Source organism: Protomyctophum bolini (genome assembly GCF_963924005.1).
Source record: "Protomyctophum bolini genome assembly, chromosome: 12".
Classification (NCBI taxonomy): domain Eukaryota; kingdom Metazoa; phylum Chordata; class Actinopteri; order Myctophiformes; family Myctophidae; genus Protomyctophum; species Protomyctophum bolini.
Window position 1 is genome coordinate 16,338,452 of NC_137873.1, and position 21,552 is coordinate 16,360,003.

A 21,552-nucleotide genomic window follows, 5' to 3' on the forward strand; every position below is an offset into this window, starting at 1 on the left:
GTAGAAGGTCTGCTGCTGTGAATTTTACACCTCTCCCGCTTAGCGGAGAGTGGGGTGTGGTAGAGGACATCTCCCTGAACGCGTGGGTATGTCCAGATAGTTGCCAAGCAGAGCCGTCTTTTGTCCAGTGTCCACTTTATAAAGTCCATGCACTCCAGTGAATAGCATTTATCCATTTAGATAACTTTATTATTATTATTGAATTACTTATTTTTACACAGAAACATAATGTGTGTCTTATAGCATCATTTAAACTTTTTTTCAATACTCTAGAGGATACTCTTATTTTGAAGAGACCGTCCACCGGAAGTCTTAAATTAGCTCATTAGATTAGCTCACTAGACAGTGCCATGGAGCCTGACGTCGTGACGTTTCCTCAACACTTCCGGGTTGTTCGCCAGTGTTTACAAAACCGTACCGGGGAAAAGATGTTACTCCACAACACCTATTCTATGCACAACACCAAGGATAAAACTGACGTTTAATATCTTCTGAAACCGTTTATAGCTCAAATAACTCTTCTTCTGAGTGGAAGCGTCTGCTTGTGTGTCTACATACACGCACGACACGCGCGCACGCTAACGCCAACAAACACAACAATGTCCGGGGCCGTCGCGTTCCACACGCAGCTCGCCTCCATCATGGAGGTAAGGCCTGTTATGGTTATTAGTATTACATTATTATTATCGTGATAAATGTCGTGATAACTATTATCACCTGGTCGTAATTATGCATAGAGCTAATCACTGTGGGTTGGTGGGCTCCCCCCCTCCCCCATGTAAATAAATAAAGAAGGAATAAAGACATTGGGGAAATGGTCTGAAATAATGTCATGTATTGATGTATTCTATTCATAATTTGAACATGACCATACCAATCATCATCTATCAGCCATAAATGTACCCTTCAACAACTTAGTTTATGCCCATAACTTAATCCATAATGTCTGGCTAGCCTATGTTTTTTTTTGTTTTGTAGCATTTGTAGAATTGCTGGGCTTTATAAAAGTAAATTGTTCAAGCATGTTCAAATCATGTACGTTTTACATTACTTCAGACCATTTTCAAAATTGTTGTAAGGTTGTGTCCACGATGTGTAGGTGCCCACAATGTTTACTGTACGTGCCCAGTGCCCACTCTTCTGCAGTTACCATATGGTCTTTCTTTCAATACATAAAGGGCAAACAGATTATTTTATGACAGATAATCGTCAAATGAAATGCCATAATTGTGACAGTTCTCAGTCACCACAACTGATTTCAGTCATGTTTATAATATAAACATGGTTAATATATTTAGAGTAATGGGTCAAACTAGTAATATAATATATGTTAGTATACATTAATCTTGTTCAGAAGGATCTTCCATAAACCCCATATCCAACGGTCTTGGATATTTCATAAAAGCAACGTTTAAAAACCTCAATCTGTGCGTTGAGGAATCCTTTCACATTGTTTCACAGATCGGGACAGCCTGTTTTCGGTCACTCTCCACTGTACTTTTAGCCTTAATGTCTGACTCTGCCACTTGCTGTTTACATTTTGGATTGATAAAGTATTCAATACTGAATGAAGGCAGAAAAATATGTTCGAAAAAATCTTAATAGTCCTCGGATCATATAAAATATGTCCTCGGATCATAAAAAAGCAAAGGTTAAAACCTCTCTATCTGTGATTTCCTGACATTAGGAATTGGTTGTGCAAACGGTTTAAGTCGTGCCATTTAGTTTTTGCTTTCATCCATGAATGTGGCTACGCTGCAGGTGCTGGCCAACGCGGCGGTGGCAGAGATCTGCGAGCTGGTGGACAGCGGCTACGCTGTGCTGCATGTGGAGATCTCTCGCAGCCAGAAGGAGAACGAGGCATTGCGCCGCAAGCTGCGGCTGATGGAGCTGAAGGTGGCGCGCACGTCCGCCCTGCGCGCTGCCCACCACCACGGGAGCGGAGTGTTCGCCAGCAGCCGTGCCGCCGCCCGAGCCGCCTCCCACCTGTCCGCTGGTGAGCAGAGGAGGACACACGGTACGGCATGGCAGTGGTTCCCAAACTGAGGGGTTATTTTCCGGTGGGCCCCAGATGTCAGCTTATTGTGTTTAATTTAATGTGTTTTCTCACTCGACAGTAAACAAACCAACATACAGTATACTAAGTGTAAAGGGGTATCTGCACATTTGGGGGGTCCCCAGTTTAAATATAATTATTTTGGGGCATCGCGGCTTGAAAAGTTTGGCAACCCTTGCGGGCGGGCAACACCAGGCTGTCATATCTACATTTATGACCTGAAAAGTAAGCCAGTATTTCCAGAACCATGTGGCCCATAGCGAAGGAGCACAAGTACAAATACACCCACTGGAGTCTGGACTCCCTAGTATGTCGCAGGGACTTACCCCCAATCAAACTCTTGATGCTGAGTGTCGAGCAGGTCAACATTGGGATTGGCATTGGGTCCCATTTTTATAGTCTGTGGTATGACCCTGTCAGGGATTTAATACCCTGCCTCGCAGGCGTAGGGGGGACACACGAACCACAAGGTCACTGAGCTTTAACCTGACCTGTTCCACTTGGACATTGTCAAACCAGTATCGATATCTACTGTAAAGCCTTCAAATCAAGGCTGACTTGAAGGCAGATTGGACACAGCCTGAGATTAGGGATATGATGGTGGTAATGAAAGGGAGAAGATCAGGGGCAATGATCTGGATCAAAGACGGAAAGGCGTCTAGACAGAGCACTGGTTCCAAATTTATTTAGCTCTAGACCCAAAAGTGAAATGTTATGTCTCTCTGGGACCCAAAGTAGTGAAAATAGCAGATCTACAAGCTCACAACGTGTCACTGCATTGCGATCTTATTGTGTATTAATAACTGCTTTTAATTGTGTTATGTGTTATTTGAAGGTGAGGTGCCATTGCCCAGGGTGACTGCCCATGTGCCCACGGCCAGGTGTGAAGCTGTCGAGTCCACCGTTGTGGTGATAGAAGATGCTACTCCGAGTAAGGTATGTGCTAATATCATAAGTTGTCCCCAACCTTCTTATCTCTCACAGAACCCCCCTTTTTCACCTGTAATGACATTCCCAAAATAGGGACACCAGGTTGAAAGTTGTTAAATAAGAGTTGGGAAGAGATCGTTTTCAATAACGCATTGTCTTGCTGCCTTCTCCATTTAGAAACAGGTGGTTTGTACGACCGTTGAGTGATTTCCAACTCAAGCACTTTTAAAATCAATCAAACCTGCACGGACGGAACACTTCTTTTTTTTACTTAAAAGAAGTGTACCTTTTGCATGTTGTTGCACAGCCAATCCGTGTTCAAATCGGACCTGAGGCTCTTTGCTTCCTCATCTCTCTGTTGAAAATACCCACCCACCCACCAACAAAATAAATAAACAAATTATTATGATAGCCTAATAATATTTACAGGTTATCCTCAGAAGACATGTTTATTCTTTATTGTATTGTATTGTCTGTCTGTGTGTCAGTCTACATCAGGTGAGCTGGTGAAGGTTAAGACTCCGGTAATTAAGATGGAGAAGTCTGATGAACAGGCCTGGACCGACACTAAGCAAGACAGTAAGTCCTTTACGCACGCATGCGTGCGCAACTGCGCACAGCGCCAGACACGCATATATTTGTGTTACTATACTTGTGATTGTGAAGACAGCAACATTTTAGCATGGCAATGTTATGAATGATCTAAAAGCTGACAATGTTTTGCACTGCGACATATTGTGAGCAAAACCATTTCTCTTATGAGGAGTCGGACCATGGAAATCTTACCCACAATGTCCATTTCTCAAATTCTACTATATACTTGTGGTTACAGTAACTCTGTCTGTCCGTCTCTCTCTCTCTCATAACATACTCAACGTACTTGAGTCAGTGTAGAGTAGACACTCCTTGTGAAATATTGATTAGGATTACATTTGATGAATAATTGAACCCATGACAAGTAGCTTGTGACTTACTAATAACTACATTGGATCCATTGGAATTTGAACACAAGTATCTTTTTCCATTTCTTCAACAGTTAAATAATTCTGCTTCAGTGATTTTAATGTAGATTTCAGACATCAGTGCAACATTGTTACGAGGGTTGTCCCGATCCGATCATGTGATCGGAAATCGGGGGGCGATCCCATCCTTTTCTAATGATCAGAATCGGATTTGGAGCAAGAAAACATGAACGGAACATCCCTAGTATCAATATTATATCCATATCATGATATTAGACTGGACATTGTCTGCGATTTTGGATATTGTACTATTGTGATATGTTCTATAAAAATATAAATATCGGATCAGAGATTAAAATATGGTTCCTTTTTTGTCTGAAAACGCAGTATATAGGTAATGGATGCAATAAACCAACGACCTCTGCATCCACGGGACGCACGGCACTAATCTACTTAGCATGTACAGTAATAATCCATGTGAAAAGAATTATCGCAAAATAATAAATACATTGGGGGAAAACAATAATCCACAGACATTTTGCATGGCTGCATCTGACCTCATCCTACGTTTTAAACAATACAATACACGTAGGAATCGTTGTAGAACCACTAAGTAAGTAAAAGCCATGTGGCCCATAGGGCAGGAGCCTATCTCCTGTTTATGTAGTGTGAGGCAGCTTGATGTACAAGTACACCCCCTGGAAATGACGCTAGTATGTCGCAGGGACATATCCCCCCAATCCAACCCTTGATGCTGAGTTCCAAGCAGGGAGGCACTGGGTCTTTGGTATGACGCATGGGGGGGGATTGAACCCCACCCTCCCAGTCCCAGGACGGGGGCGCCGCCATCTTGCTCAGAGACGAGCGCTGCAAGGTGAGCGGAGCGCAGCAACCCTCAAGACCAGAGCTGTTAAGAGAGAGAGAGAGCCCAGACAACATAGCAGTCAGGTGTGTTTCCATAAAGCCGTTTTTTTGTCCATTAAGGCTCTTGCGCAAAATCTCCTGGATGGAAACACCTCAAATGCGAATAAGTCTCAATTTTTCGCAATATAAGGTCCCAATCTACCCGACCGATTAATACTTGTGTAGTGTGTTCAAAGATCCCATATGAAGTCTGAATCCTCCCGAGTTGATCGCTACTGTATGGATGCAAGACACACACACACACACACACACACACACACACACACACACACACACACGTGGAGTAGTGGACTAAACTTTTATATAACCTAGCCAGGCAGGTCCCTGCAAGCTATTCGATTTCGACCCATGCATATGCTTCATCTATTCTTATATCATATTTATATTCATTGCATAAGATAAGCAACCTAAACGTGTAGGCTAGGTTATAGCCGATGAAACAAGTTATTCACAACTGTTGGCAGCTGCAATCAATCAATAAATTTACAGTATAAATGACCAGTATGCTCTCATCGAGTCCCGCGACATATATGTAGGCTACATGTGCCCCGAATATATTAAGACAAGTATTACACAACAAATAGTTCTTTGTACGTTCTTTGACTGTAGGTGTCAATACTGTGAAAGCAGCAGATGCCCGCTGGCGAGCTGCTGTAGACTGGCTGACGGTCAGCCCCTGACCAGGGATCAGATTGCAGTGCAGTATATGTAGTCCCGTCCGTTAAACTGAGAGCACGCAGAAAGCGCATCAAATCAATGGTGTGAACATGGATTAGGTCTACTTTACATGAGCCCAGGGGGGCAGTCAGACAAATATTTTGTGAAGCCACTAAGGAAATGAAAGTTCATATAATGGCCTGTTGTGGCGCTGTCATTGGGCTAAAAAAAAACCCATAGCCCCATAGAAGTCCATGTATTTGGGCCCAACTTCACCTAGACTGTATTACCTTAATAAACATGGTCATGAATACTTTTTGCTTCCAGTCACTAGTTTAAAGTCTCATTTCTAATGTCATAATATTCTTTTTGGAAAATGATGGTCCCATTTATAAAAAAAATGACCATAAAGTCGCGCATGTTCTGAGGGGCGTGGCTACCGTTATAGTCTATGAACGGGATCCCCCACCCACTCGAGTCAAAATAAAAACCAACGAAGAAGAAGGGGGGATGTCCCGCCTCGTTGTCTGGGCCAGCCAATGGGCCAGCTGGGCCCAAACGGATCTAGAAAGATGGCGACTTCCATTGCAAGGACTGACAGGCTTCATTTTACGTTCATGTTAGACCCGCGGAACGCTTTGTCCATATTTTTTACAGTCTATGCATGAGCCTCACTTTACTGACCAAACAGTGCCACCTACTGCATATTTCATGAACTTATTTCATATGCGCTTTTTATCAGTTTAATGGAAACACCGACAATTCGCTTTTCTTTTTCCGACTTAATGAACATACACTTCCTTTTTTCGCAAAGGCTTAATGGAATCACACCTAGTGACTCATGCAGCCCAATGAATAAACAGTGAATGGAGTTGTCGCAACTCTCATCTAAACGGTGCTGCCTCCGACAGAATGATTTTGGGAAACATGTTTGAGCATGACAAGCAGAGTAGACCGATTGAATGGGAAACACATCGTGTAACAAACGTCGACACTGTTGTATGTTGTGCGTTGTGGACCGGTGCGACCACACATTAAAATGCCTCCCCAAAAAGTGCCAAAGCCAACTGCAAGGCAACAGAAAATATTAGCAGCCCTATTTTCTAAACCTAAACCCAAGTCATCTGCTAATGATGATGCTGTGCACAGCCTACCTCCATGACTGCTTCTACTTAATCTTAATTAACAGTTAAAACTGGCAGAGTTCTTATAGATTTCATATAGCCAAAATAATATGAAATATGTAGAGCATTCTTTTTATTCTAATTTATTTTTGCTAGCTTTAGTTATAATAATAATAATTTCTTCTTCCGTTTTCGACATAACCACATTATAACCATATAAAATGAGGTGGGAGTTAAATGCTGAAAAACTGGGACTCATAAAATGTCCCTGGGACTGATCTAAAAGACCATCCCTGCATCCCGGGACTCACTACATTGAAAACCTATTTATCACTGGGATCGGGAAAAATCGGCACTAGCAGATGCGCAAAATCAAATGAAAAATGAAAAAAAAAACGTGATCAGGACATCACTGACTTTTACACACAGCGTTTGTTTTTTATCCTCAGATGGTTTCCATCATATCGCAGACGGTTGTCTGGGGGAGCCCGGAATGGACCCTGAAGCCCCGCCCCCAGTGACCAAACAGGAAGTGACGGAGCGGGACGGCAGCAGGGTGTGTTCCTGGGTGAGCGCCGGGGGCATCAGCCCCCCGCAGCCACTGGCCAAAAACCTCAACTCCATCAAAAGTGGGGCCGCGCTGCCGGAGAGCACTGGCTTCGACTGCATGATGTACGAACCTCCCATACAGCAACACACAGCCCGGAATACCCAGAACCCCTCAGCCGAGGATCCCAGCTGCTCGTACTCCATCAACACGGGTGTTCCGGCTGCCTCCGACCAAGGTTATTGTAGTTTCTAATGTTTCTTTTATTTTTGTTTGTTTGGTTTGACTTTATCTTTTCAAATTTAGTTTAGTTTTGATTAGTAAGCTTAGTTTTAGTTTAGATTGTATTCATTTTAGTGTTTCAGTTTTACATTGTATTATGAGTTGGTCAGTGGCGAGATTCCACATGCGCTGAAAAACTGTGAAAATAGCAGATCTACAAGCTTACAACGCATGCACAATTGCACAGCGACCTGTTGTGAGCTTGTAGATCTGTTATGTTCACTATTTTGGAAGAAAATATTGGATATTCACTAATAGTCTAGGATCTGGCTAAGATATGTATGCACTTCATTTAGGAGAGGATATCTCAACTGTTCTTGGCTAATATGACCGCCGCGAACAACTTGGGAACTATGGCTAATTCTCTATCCGGGACAAAATACCTGAAAATGACCACACTCTATTTAAAATGACCGCTAGTTGAAACATGGCTCTAACTTCTAAACTGTTGGAGCTACAGATTTTCTGAGATGCTCAAAATGTTCAGAATACTTGTCATGGGCTCAATAGACCATATGCACACGGCGGTCATCTTTCCACAAGTTAATGGCAGGGTGGAAACTAGCCACAATTTGCCATTGACCGCCCATACATCTAAACCGACAAAGTCCTATCTAATTGTATTAAATGATGTCAAACTCACCAACATTGCAGCTGTACAAAAAGCTTGAATGATGCTCTTTCTATCTGCAAAGTTTTTTTTTCATAAATATCTAACATAGACATGTTGCCACTTTATGTTAAGAAATTCCTTGCAGGTCAGAGTTTGGAAGCGCTCCCTTTCAGTAACGCAGCATCCTGCTGCCTCCTGCATTATGTGCAAATTCAAAACAGGTGGTACGCAGGGCCGTTGGGTGATTATTCAATGAGCGCTTCCAAACTCCAATACTTACATAACATCTCTAACGTGGATTTTTTATGAAACAAACACTTTGCAGATAGAAAGAAGATAATTAAAGCTTTCCGTACAGCTGCAATGTTGGTGAGTTTGACATAATTTAATACAATTAGATTGGACTATGTCGGTTTGGATGTATGGGCGGTCATTGGCAAATTGTGGCTAGTTTCCACCCTGCCATTAACTTGTGGAAAGATGACCACCGTGTGCATATGGTCTATTGAGTATTCAAACATGAGTATTCTGAACATTTTGAGCATCTCAGAAAATCTGTAGCTCCAACGGTTTAGAAGTTAGAGCCATGTTTCAACTAGCATTTTAAATAGGGTGTGGTCATTTTCAGGTATTTCGTCCCGGATAGAGAATTAGCCATAGTTCCCAAGTTGTTCGTGGCGGTCATATTAGCCAAGAACAGTTGAGATCTCCTAAATGAAGTGCAACTTATAGCCCATGTTTTTTGAAATTTTGAAAAAAAAGTTAGCCTCGTTTCTCATCATTTTGGACCATGGGCTATAGCCCATATCGTACGGCATACTATAGCGCGCCGTTTTTCATCATTTTTGAGGATTTGAAAAAAATGACGAAATGACAAAAACGATGGGTTATAGCCCATGTTTTTGAAATTTTGGAAAAAAAAGTTAGCCTCGTTTCTCATCATTTTGGACCATGGGCTATAGCCCATATCGTACGGCATACTATAGCGCGCCGTTTTTCATCATTTTTGAGGATTTGAAAAAAATGACAAAATGACAAAAACGATGGGTTATAGCCCATGTTTTTTGAAATTTTGAAAAAAAAAGTTAGCCTTGTTTCTCATCATTTTGGACCATGGGCTATAGCCCATATCGTACGGCATACTATAGCGCGCCGTTTTTCATCATTTTTGAGGATTTGAAAAAAATGACAAAATGACAAAAACGATGGGTTATAGCCCATGTTTTTGAAATTTTGAAAAAAAAAGTTAGCCTCGTTTCTCATCATTTTGGACCATGGGCTATAGCCCATATCGTACGGCATACTATAGCGCGCCGTTTTTCATCATTTTTGAGGATTTGAAAAAAATGACAAAATGACAAAAACGATGGGTTATAGCCCATGTTTTTTGAAATTTTGAAAAAAAAAGTTAGCCTCGTTTCTCATCATTTTGGACCATGGGCTATAGCCCATATCGTACGGCATACTATAGCGCGCCGTTTTTCATCATTTTTGAGGATTTGAAAAAAATGACGAAATGACAAAAACGATGGGTTATAGCCCATGTTTTTGAAATTTTGAAAAAAAAAGTTTGCCTCGTTTCTCATCATTTTGGACCATGGGCTATAGCCCATATCGTACGGCATACTATAGCGCGCCGTTTTTCATCATTTTTGAGGATTTGAAAAAAATGACGAAATGACAAAACATGTTTTTGAAATTTTGAAAAAAAAAGTTAGCCTCGTTTCTCATCATTTTGGACCATGGGCTATAGCCCATATCGTACGGCATACTATAGCGTGCCGTTTTTCATCATTTTTGAGGATTTGAAAAAAATTACGAAATGACAAAAACGATGGGTTATAGCCCATGTTTTTTGAAATTTTGAAAAAAAAGTTAGCCTCGTTTCTCATCATTTTGGACCATGGGCTATAGCCCATATCGTACGGCATACTATAGCGCGCCGTTTTTCATCATTTTTGAGGATTTGAAAAAAATGACGAAATGACAAAAACGATGGGTTATAGCCCATGTTTTTGAAATTTTGAAAAAAAAAGTTAGCCTCGTTTCTCATCATTTTGGACCATGGGCTATAGCCCATATCGTACGGCATACTATAGCGCGCCGTTTTTCATAATTTTTGAGGATTTTTTCAAAATGACAAAATGACAAAAACGATGGGTTATAGCCCATGTTTTTTGAAATTTTGAAAAAAAAAGTTAGCCTCGTTTCTCATCATTTTGGACCATGGGCTATAGCCCATATCGTACGGCATACTATAGCGCGCCGTTTTTCATCATTTTTGAGGATTTGAAAAAAATGACGAAATGACAAAAACGATGGGTTATAGCCCATGTTTTTGAAATTTTGGAAAAAAAAGTTAGCCTCGTTTCTCATCATTTTGGACCATGGGCTATAGCCCATATCGTACGGCATACTATAGCGCGCCGTTTTTCATCATTTTTGAGGATTTGAAAAAAATGACGAAATGACAAAAACGATGGGTTATAGCCCATGTTTTTGAAATTTTGAAAAAAAAAGTTAGCCTCGTTTCTCATCATTTTGGACCATGGGCTATAGCCCATATCGTACGGCATACTATAGCGCGCCGTTTTTCATCATTTTTGAGGATTTGAAAAAAATGACGAAATGACAAAAACGATGGGTTATAGCCCATGTTTTTTGAAATTTTGAAAAAAAAAGTTAGCCTCGTTTCTCATCATTTTGGACCATGGGCTATACCCATATCGTACGGCATACTATAGCGCGCCGTTTTTCATCATTTTTGAGGATTCGAAAAAAATGTCGAAATGACAAAAACGATGGGTTATAGCCCATGTTTTTTGAAATTTTGAAAAAAAAAGTTAGCCTCGTTTCTCATCATTTTGGACCATGGGCTATAGCCCATATCGTACGGCATACTATAGCGCGCCGTTTTTCATCATTTTTGAGGATTTGAAAAAAATGACGAAATGACAAAAACGATGGGTTATAGCCCATGTTTTTTGAAATTTTGAAAAAAAAAGTTAGCCTCGTTTCTCATCATTTTGGACCATGGGCTATAGCCCATATCGTACGGCATACTATAGCGCGCCGTTTTTCATCATTTTTGAGGATTTGAAAAAAATGACGAAATGAAAAAAAGGATGGGTTATAGCCCATGTTTTTTGAAATTTTGAAAAAAAAGTTAGCCTCGTTTCTCATCATTTTGGACCATGGGCTATAGCCCATATCGTACGGCATACTATAGCGCGCCGTTTTTCATCATTTTTGAGGATTTGAAAAAAATGACGAAATGACAAAAACTATGGGTTATAGCCCATGTTTTTGAAATTTTGGAAAAAAAAGTTAGCCTCGTTTCTCATCATTTTGGACCATGGGCTATAGCCCATATCGTACGGCATACTATAGCGCGCCGTTTTTCATCATTTTTGAGGATTTGAAAAAAATTACGAAATGACAAAAACGATGGGTTATAGCCCATGTTTTTTGAAATTTTGAAAAAGAAGTTAGCCTCGTTTCTCATCATTTTGGACCATGGGCTATAGCCCATATCGTACGGCATACTATAGCGCGCCGTTTTTCATCATTTTTGAGGATTTGAAAAAAATGACGAAATGACAAAAACGATGGGTTATAGCCCATGTTTTTTGAAATTTTGAAAAAAAAAGTTAGCCTCGTTTCTCATCATTTTGGACCATGGGCTATAGCCCATATCGTACGGCATACTATAGCGCGCCGTTTTTCATCATTTTTGAGGATTTGAAAAAAATGACGAAATGACAAAAACGATGGGTTATAGCCCATGTTTTTTGAAATTTTGAAAAAAAAAGTTAGCCTCGTTTCTCATCATTTTGGACCATGGGCTATACCCATATCGTACGGCATACTATAGCGCGCCGTTTTTCATCATTTTTGAGGATTCGAAAAAAATGTCGAAATGACAAAAACGATGGGTTATAGCCCATGTTTTTTGAAATTTTGAAAAAAAAAGTTAGCCTCGTTTCTCATCATTTTGGACCATGGGCTATAGCCCATATCGTACGGCATACTATAGCGCGCCGTTTTTCATCATTTTTGAGGATTTGAAAAAAATGACGAAATGACAAAAACGATGGGTTATAGCCCATGTTTTTTGAAATTTTGAAAAAAAAAGTTAGCCTCGTTTCTCATCATTTTGGACCATGGGCTATAGCCCATATCGTACGGCATACTATAGCGCGCCGTTTTTCATCATTTTTGAGGATTTGAAAAAAATGACGAAATGAAAAAAAGGATGGGTTATACATAGCCCATGTTTTTTGAAATTTTGAAAAAAAAGTTAGCCTCGTTTCTCATCATTTTGGACCATGGGCTATAGCCCATATCGTACGGCATACTATAGCGCGCCGTTTTTCATCATTTTTGAGGATTCGAAAAAAATGACGAAATGACAAAAACTATGGGTTATAGCCCATGTTTTTTGAAATTTTGAAAAAAAAAGTTAGCCTCGTTTCTCATCATTTTGGACCATGGGCTATAGCCCATATCGTACGGCATACTATAGCGCGCCGTTTTTCATCATTTTTGAGGATTTGAAAAAAATGACGAAATGACAAAAACGATGGGTTATAGCCCATGTTTTTGAAATTTTGAAAAAAAAAGTTAGCCTCGTTTCTCATCATTTTGGACCATGGGCTATAGCCCATATCGTACGGCATACTATAGCGCGCCGTTTTTCATAATTTTTGAGGATTTGAAAAAAATGACGAAATGACAAAAACGATAGGTTATAGCCCATGTTTTTTGAAATTTTGAAAAAAAAAGTTAGCCTCGTTTCTCATCATTTTGGACCATGGGCTATAGCCCATATCGTACGGCATACTATAGCGCGCCGTTTTTCATCATTTTTGAGGATTTGAAAAAAATGACAAAATGACAAAAACGATGGGTTATAGCCCATGTTTTTGAAATTTTGAAAAAAAAAGTTAGCCTCGTTTCTCATCATTTTGGACCATGGGCTATAGCCCATATCGTACGGCATACTATAGCGCGCCGTTTTTCATCATTTTTGAGGATTTGAAAAAAATGACGAAATGACAAAAACGATGGGTTATAGCCCATGTTTTTTGAAATTTTGAAAAAAAAAGTTAGCCTCGTTTCTCATCATTTTGGACCATGGGCTATACCCATATCGTACGGCATACTATAGCGCGCCGTTTTTCATCATTTTTGAGGATTCGAAAAAAATGTCGAAATGACAAAAACGATGGGTTATAGCCCATGTTTTTTGAAATTTTGAAAAAAAAAGTTAGCCTCGTTTCTCATCATTTTGGACCATGGGCTATAGCCCATATCGTACGGCATACTATAGCGCGCCGTTTTTCATCATTTTTGAGGATTTGAAAAAAATGACGAAATGACAAAAACGATGGGTTATAGCCCATGTTTTTTGAAATTTTGAAAAAAAAAGTTAGCCTCGTTTCTCATCATTTTGGACCATGGGCTATAGCCCATATCGTACGGCATACTATAGCGCGCCGTTTTTCATCATTTTTGAGGATTTGAAAAAAATGACGAAATGAAAAAAAGGATGGGTTATAGCCCATGTTTTTTGAAATTTTGAAAAAAAAGTTAGCCTCGTTTCTCATCATTTTGGACCATGGGCTATAGCCCATATCGTACGGCATACTATAGCGCGCCGTTTTTCATCATTTTTGAGGATTTGAAAAAAATGACGAAATGACAAAAACTATGGGTTATAGCCCATGTTTTTGAAATTTTGGAAAAAAAAGTTAGCCTCGTTTCTCATCATTTTGGACCATGGGCTATAGCCCATATCGTACGGCATACTATAGCGCGCCGTTTTTCATCATTTTTGAGGATTTGAAAAAAATTACGAAATGACAAAAACGATGGGTTATAGCCCATGTTTTTTGAAATTTTGAAAAAGAAGTTAGCCTCGTTTCTCATCATTTTGGACCATGGGCTATAGCCCATATCGTACGGCATACTATAGCGCGCCGTTTTTCATCATTTTTGAGGATTTGAAAAAAATGACGAAATGACAAAAACGATGGGTTATAGCCCATGTTTTTTGAAATTTTGAAAAAAAAAGTTAGCCTCGTTTCTCATCATTTTGGACCATGGGCTATAGCCCATATCGTACGGCATACTATAGCGCGCCGTTTTTCATCATTTTTGAGGATTTGAAAAAAATGACGAAATGACAAAAACGATGGGTTATAGCCCATGTTTTTTGAAATTTTGAAAAAAAAAGTTAGCCTCGTTTCTCATCATTTTGGACCATGGGCTATACCCATATCGTACGGCATACTATAGCGCGCCGTTTTTCATCATTTTTGAGGATTCGAAAAAAATGTCGAAATGACAAAAACGATGGGTTATAGCCCATGTTTTTTGAAATTTTGAAAAAAAAAGTTAGCCTCGTTTCTCATCATTTTGGACCATGGGCTATAGCCCATATCGTACGGCATACTATAGCGCGCCGTTTTTCATCATTTTTGAGGATTTGAAAAAAATGACGAAATGACAAAAACGATGGGTTATAGCCCATGTTTTTTGAAATTTTGAAAAAAAAAGTTAGCCTCGTTTCTCATCATTTTGGACCATGGGCTATAGCCCATATCGTACGGCATACTATAGCGCGCCGTTTTTCATCATTTTTGAGGATTTGAAAAAAATGACGAAATGAAAAAAAGGATGGGTTATACATAGCCCATGTTTTTTGAAATTTTGAAAAAAAAGTTAGCCTCGTTTCTCATCATTTTGGACCATGGGCTATAGCCCATATCGTACGGCATACTATAGCGCGCCGTTTTTCATCATTTTTGAGGATTCGAAAAAAATGACGAAATGACAAAAACTATGGGTTATAGCCCATGTTTTTTGAAATTTTGAAAAAAAAAGTTAGCCTCGTTTCTCATCATTTTGGACCATGGGCTATAGCCCATATCGTACGGCATACTATAGCGCGCCGTTTTTCATCATTTTTGAGGATTTGAAAAAAATGACGAAATGACAAAAACGATGGGTTATAGCCCATGTTTTTGAAATTTTGAAAAAAAAAGTTAGCCTCGTTTCTCATCATTTTGGACCATGGGCTATAGCCCATATCGTACGGCATACTATAGCGCGCCGTTTTTCATAATTTTTGAGGATTTGAAAAAAATGACGAAATGACAAAAACGATAGGTTATAGCCCATGTTTTTTGAAATTTTGAAAAAAAAAGTTAGCCTCGTTTCTCATCATTTTGGACCATGGGCTATAGCCCATATCGTACGGCATACTATAGCGCGCCGTTTTTCATCATTTTTGAGGATTTGAAAAAAATGACAAAATGACAAAAACGATGGGTTATAGCCCATGTTTTTTGAAATTTTGGAAAAAAAAGTTATTCTCGTTTCTCATCATTTTGGACCATGGGCTATAGCCCATATCATACGGCATACTATAGCGCGCCGTTTTTCATCATTTTTGACGATTTGAAAAAAATGACGAAATGACAAAAACGATGGGTTATAGCCCATGTTTTTTGAAATTTTGAAAAAAAAAGTTAGCCTCGTTTCTCATCATTTTGGACCATGGGCTATAGCCCATATCGTACGGCATACTATAGCGCGCCGTTTTTCATCATTTTTGAGGATTTGAAAAAAATGACGAAATGACAAAAACGATGGGTTATAGCCCATGTTTTTGAAATTTTGAAAAAAAAAGTTAGCCTCGTTTCTCATCATTTTGGACCATGGGCTATAGCCCATATCGTACGGCATACTATAGCGCGCCGTTTTTCATCATTTTTGAGGATTTGAAAAAAATGACGAAATGACAAAAACGATAGGTTATAGCCCATGTTTTTTGAAATTTTGAAAAAAAAAGTTAGCCTCGTTTCTCATCATTTTGGACCATGGGCTATAGCCCATATCGTACGGCATACTATAGCGCGCCGTTTTTCATCATTTTTGAGGATTTGAAAAAAATTACGAAATGACCAAAACGATGGGTTATAGCCCATGTTTTTGAAATTTTGAAAAAAAAAGTTAGGCTCGTTTCTCTTCATTTTGGACCATGGGCTATAGCCCATATCGTACGGCATACTATAGCGCGCCGTTTTTCATCATTTTTGAGGATTTGAAAAAAATGACAAAATGACAAAAACGATGGGTTATAGCCCATGTTTTTTGAAATTTTGAAAAAAAAAGTTATTCTCGTTTCTCATCATTTTGGACCATGGGCTATAGCCCATATCGTACGGCATACTATAGCGCGCCGTTTTTCATCATTTTTGACGATTTGAAAAAAATGACGAAATGACAAAAACGATGGGTTATAGCCCATGTTTTTGAAATTTTGAAAAAAAAAGTTAGCCTCGTTTCTCATCAATTTGGACCATGGGCTATAGCCCATATCGTACGGCATACTATAGCGCGCCGTTTTTCATCATTTTTGAGGATTTGAAAAAAATCACGAAATGACAAAAACGATGGGTTATAGCCCATGTTTTTGAAATTTTGGGGAAAAAAAGTTAGCCTCGTTTCTCATCATTTTGGACCATGGGCTATAGCCCATATCGTACGGCATACTATAGCGCGCCGTTTTTCATCATTTTTGAGGATTTGAAAAAAATGACGAAATGACAAAAACGATGGGTTATAGCCCATGTTTTTTGAAATGTTGAAAAAAAAAGTTATCCTCGTTTCTCATCATTTTGGACCATGGGCTATAGCCCATATCGTACGGCATACTATAGCGCGCCGTTTTTCATCATTTTTGAGGATTTGAAAAAAATTACGAAATGACAAAAACGATGGGTTATAGCCCATGTTTTTGAAATTTTGAAAAAAAAAGTTAGCCTCGTTTCTCATCATTTTGGACCATGGGCTATAGCCCATATCGTACGGCATACTATAGCGCGCCGTTTTTCATCATTTTTGAGGATTTGAAAAAAATGACGAAATGACAAAAACGATGGGTTATAGCCCATGTTTTTTGAAATTTTTAAAAAAAAATTAGCCACGTTTCTCATCATTTTGGACTATGGGCTATAGCCCATATCGTACGGCATACTATAGCGCGCCATTTTTCATCATTTTTGAGGATTTGAAAAAAATGACGAATTGACAAAAACGATGGGTTATAGCCCATGTTTTTGAAATTAAAAAAAAAAAAGTTATCCTCGTTTCTCATCATTTTGGACCATGGGCTATAGCCCATATCGTACGGCATACTATAGCGTGCCGTTTTTCATCATTTTTGAGGATTTGAAAAAAATGACGAAATGACAAAGACGATGGGTTATAGCCCATGTTTTTTGAAATTTTGAAAAAAAAATTAGCCACGTTTCTCATCATTTTGGACTATGGGCTATAGCCCATATCGTACGGCATACTATAGCGCGCCGTTTTTCATCATTTTTGAGGATTTGAAAAAAATGACAAAATGACAAAAACGATGGGTTATATCCCATGTTTTTTGAAATTTTGAAAAAAAAAGTTATTCTCGTTTCTCATCATTTTGGACCATGGGCTATAGCCCATATCGTACGGCATACTATAGCGCGCCGTTTTTCATCATTTTTGACGATTTGAAAAAAATGACGAAATGACAAAAACGATGGGTTATAGCCCATGTTTTTTGAAATTTTGAAAAAAAAGTTAGCCTCGTTTCTCATCATTTTGGACCATGGGCTATAGCCCATATCGTACGGCATACTATAGCGCGCTGTTTTTCATCATTTTTGAGGATTTGAAAAAAATGACGAAATTACAAAAACGATGGGTTATAGCCCATGTTTTTGAAATTTTGAAAAAAAAAGTTAGCCTCGTTTCTCATCAATTTGGACCATGGGCTATAGCCCATATCGTACGGCATACTATAGCGCGCCGTTTTTCATCATTTTTGAGGATTTGAAAAAAATCACGAAATGACAAAAACGATGGGTTATAGCCCATGTTTTTGAAATTTTGGGGAAAAAAAGTTAGCCTCGTTTCTCATCATTTTGGACCATGGGCTATAGCCCATATCGTACGGCATACTATAGCGCGCCGTTTTTCATCATTTTTGAGGATTTGAAAAAAATGACGAAATGACAAAAACGATGGGTTATAGCCCATGTTTTTTGAAATGTTGAAAAAAAAAGTTATCCTCGTTTCTCATCATTTTGGACCATGGGCTATAGCCCATATCGTACGGCATACTATAGCGCGCCGTTTTTCATCATTTTTGAGGATTTGAAAAAAATTACGAAATGACAAAAACGATGGGTTATAGCCCATGTTTTTGAAATTTTGAAAAAAAAAGTTAGCCTCGTTTCTCATCATTTTGGACCATGGGCTATAGCCCATATCGTACGGCATACTATAGCGCGCCGTTTTTCATCATTTTTGAGGATTTGAAAAAAATGACGAAATGACAAAAACGATGGGTTATAGCCCATGTTTTTTGAAATTTTGAAAAAAAAATTAGCCACGTTTCTCATCATTTTGGACTATGGGCTATAGCCCATATCGTACGGCATACTATAGCGCGCCATTTTTCATCATTTTTGAGGATTTGAAAAAAATGACGAATTGACAAAAACGATGGGTTATAGCCCATGTTTTTGAAATTAAAAAAAAAAAAGTTATCCTCGTTTCTCATCATTTTGGACCATGGGCTATAGCCCATATCGTACGGCATACTATAGCGTGCCGTTTTTCATCATTTTTGAGGATTTGAAAAAAATGACGAAATGACAAAAACGATGGGTTATAGCCCATGTTTTTTAAATTAAAAAAAAAAAAGTTAGCCTCGTTTCTCATCATTTTGGACCATGGGCTATAGCTCATATCGTACGGCATACTATAGCGCGCCGTTTTTCATCATTTTTGAGGATTTGAAAAAAATTACGAAATGACAAAAACGATGGGTTATAGTGCATACATATCTTAGCCTGGTACTATAAAACGAAGGACCTTTTCTCCATGATTTTAGTTCGTTTTTAAACGAACCACACAATATGGTTTCAGTTATCATTTTCTTGTAAAGCCAGTTCAGTCTTAGTTATTTTGTTAGTTTAATTTAACTACAATAACCCTGCCTTCTGTCACAGGGACCAGCTTTCCTTTCGTCATCAGTGAGGTGACCACTGCCGTGGCCGAGCGCCCCCAGGGGACACAGTCGTCAGAACGTCAGATGAGCTCGAGGAAAGACCTGCCGACCGTGACCAATCCCTTCGTCCTGCAGGGGGAGGACTGGGTCTCGCCGCCCCAGGACGATTTCGGCAACAGTCTCCCTTACAACAGGGACTCGGACTCGGGGGGCAACAAGACGTACATCTGCAGCTTCTGCGGGAAGACCCTGGCGTGTCTGAAGAACCTCAAGACCCACATGAGGGTGCACACCGGGGAGAAACCGTTCAGCTGCCCGCTGTGCGGCAAGCGCTTCTCCGACTCCAGCAACCTGAAGCGGCACCAGAGCGTCCACACGGGCGAGAAGCGCTACGGCTGCCTGCACTGCGGCAAGCGCTTCGCCCAGTCGGGCTCGCTGAAAGTGCACATGAGCGTGCACACGGGCTGCAAGCAGTTCAAGTGTCCACACTGCGGGAAGACGTTCATCTCCGCCAACCACCTGCGGAGGCACGTCAGCTCGCACGAGGGCGACAAGCAGCTCCCTGGGACGTTTCAGTGACGTTACTGTGCACGTTCGATCGAACTCGTTCTTCCAGTTCTCCGTGTCTGATGTTGTGTGGCTCCAATGCGACCAGCATGCTTTGACTACGGTTGGGATCCGGAGGAACCGGATCCGAAATTGAGGAACCCGGAGGGTTTCCATCACATTTGGGAACCGTTTCCGGAACCGTTTTTATCAGAGCTGGTATGTGGACTTCATGTCTAATTACAATACCGCTGGTTCTCAACATTTTTAATTTACAGAACCATCATAACTGTGAGAGTGTACAAATGGAGCAAAGTGGACTCGCATTTGGTTCCATTTGTACGTTCCCAGAGTTACAGACCTGTAAGGGTCCATTTATAACCCCCTATAGAAATCATGAAAGGGAACCGTTAAGGAACCGGAATCGTTAAAGGGAATAGTTAATGAACCGGAATTGTTCAAATCCTAGCTAACCATAGCTTTGACGAGATTGAGCTATGGGAATTGATATAAATGAAAGGTGCTGTAAAAATATGTATTGGTTAAAACAAAAAGTGTTATGTTAAAGTTTAAGCTCTATATTACTGTTACTGAACAAACACTATAATCAATATTACTGAACAAACATTCTATAATCATTACTATCAGAATACACTTTTGAACATTTATTTTAACAAAAGGAAAATCATTTACAGCACCTTTTAGAATGTATTGATATTAGGGATGTAATGATTCACTCAACTTGATAGGATTCACAATACTGGGTTAAATATACACTTTTCTCACAAATATGTATTTTTTTACAAATTGAGATTCCAGACAAATTATGATTATTATTTCTCAGACAAAAACTACAAAGCTCTGTATTTATTATTTATTATTTTTGTCTCCTATCAGAGTACAGAATGGTTAAGGTCATGATTGATGTATACTCAACATCATACCAAAATTGATTTTGAGATGTATAAAAAAGGCTGCATATAATATATATTTTTCCTTTTTGTATTTTTATTTAGAGTAGACAATTATGTGTACCACTTTTTAAAACTAAGTTGTATGATAGTAATTATTGCATTAAAAACAAATGGTCGGTGTACCAAATGTATCCAATCATACAGGATACAGAAAAAAGTGAAAATGCAAGTGATGAAACAAAAAAAGGAATTGCATTGAATATGAATCAGAAAACGATATAAAGGAGTCACTGGTGCGACAACAAAAATATCCCTCTCCCGGCTTCGCTCCCCTGAACACAGCCAGTTTGTACTATAGACCAGTGGTTCTCAACCTTTTTCACCTCAAGGACCCCCTGCTCAACATGACTAGGAGGACCTCCACGAGTCCACGACCCCATATTGAGAGCCTCTGGTAGAACGCCGGCCGCAAGGCCAAACAGATGCACTGCAGTGGATTCAAACCCCTAGACTCCACGGTGGTGTGTTTGTACTATACCCCCTGCGCCACCCACAAGTATTCTGATATGTATGTTTTTGAACCTGTTCAAACCAGTAAGACGCCCTGAGGGCAAGAAGCAACCTCAGCCTAATTCAATTCCCAGCCTTCAATGGGTGGAGTACAGGCACCAACGTTACTTTGCATTCATTGAACTTTGCATTTGTATTGTACCCGCCAAATGGAAGATGTAAATATAAGTAAATAACAAAATAGGAGTAAGTGATATCTTTTGCTATAATAAGAAATGTTAATTGGCTATATTATAGCGTGTATGTATATAGAGGGTATGCGCATGCATAAAGTGGCAAAGTGAGTGGTAATGTGATGTTTAATTCAATCAGGACTTTTCTGTTGGGATGTATGGGCTGTCAAGGCCAGAAAGTATTTT

General features: G+C 39.6%; 1 protein-coding gene across 1 annotated transcript; it reads left to right on the top strand.

Moving 5' to 3' along the window:
* Positions 1 to 409: 409 nt before the first annotated feature.
* LOC308325663 (uncharacterized protein) lies at positions 410 to 20,560 on the top strand. The gene is made up of 6 exons (XM_080778229.1): positions 410 to 647; positions 1,762 to 2,017; positions 2,892 to 2,992; positions 3,475 to 3,565; positions 7,103 to 7,438; positions 19,165 to 20,560. The coding sequence occupies exons 1-6, from the start codon at positions 600 to 602 to the stop codon at positions 19,740 to 19,742; spliced, it is 1,410 nt and encodes a 469-aa protein (XP_080634355.1). The 5' UTR covers positions 410 to 599; the 3' UTR covers positions 19,743 to 20,560.
* The last annotated feature ends 992 nt before the right edge of the window (positions 20,561 to 21,552 follow it).

Bases quoted from the DNA above. Each gene is read 5' to 3' on its own strand.
- LOC308325663 (XM_080778229.1), top strand. From the start codon at position 600: ATGTCCGGGGCCGTCGCGTTCCACACGCAGCTCGCCTCCATCATGGAG. The intron at 2,018-2,891 runs GTACGGCATGGC...TGTTATTTGAAG, and splicing joins TGAGCAGAGGAGGACACACG to GTGAGGTGCCATTGCCCAGG. The intron at 7,439-19,164 runs GTTATTGTAGTT...CTTCTGTCACAG, and splicing joins TCCGGCTGCCTCCGACCAAG to GGACCAGCTTTCCTTTCGTC.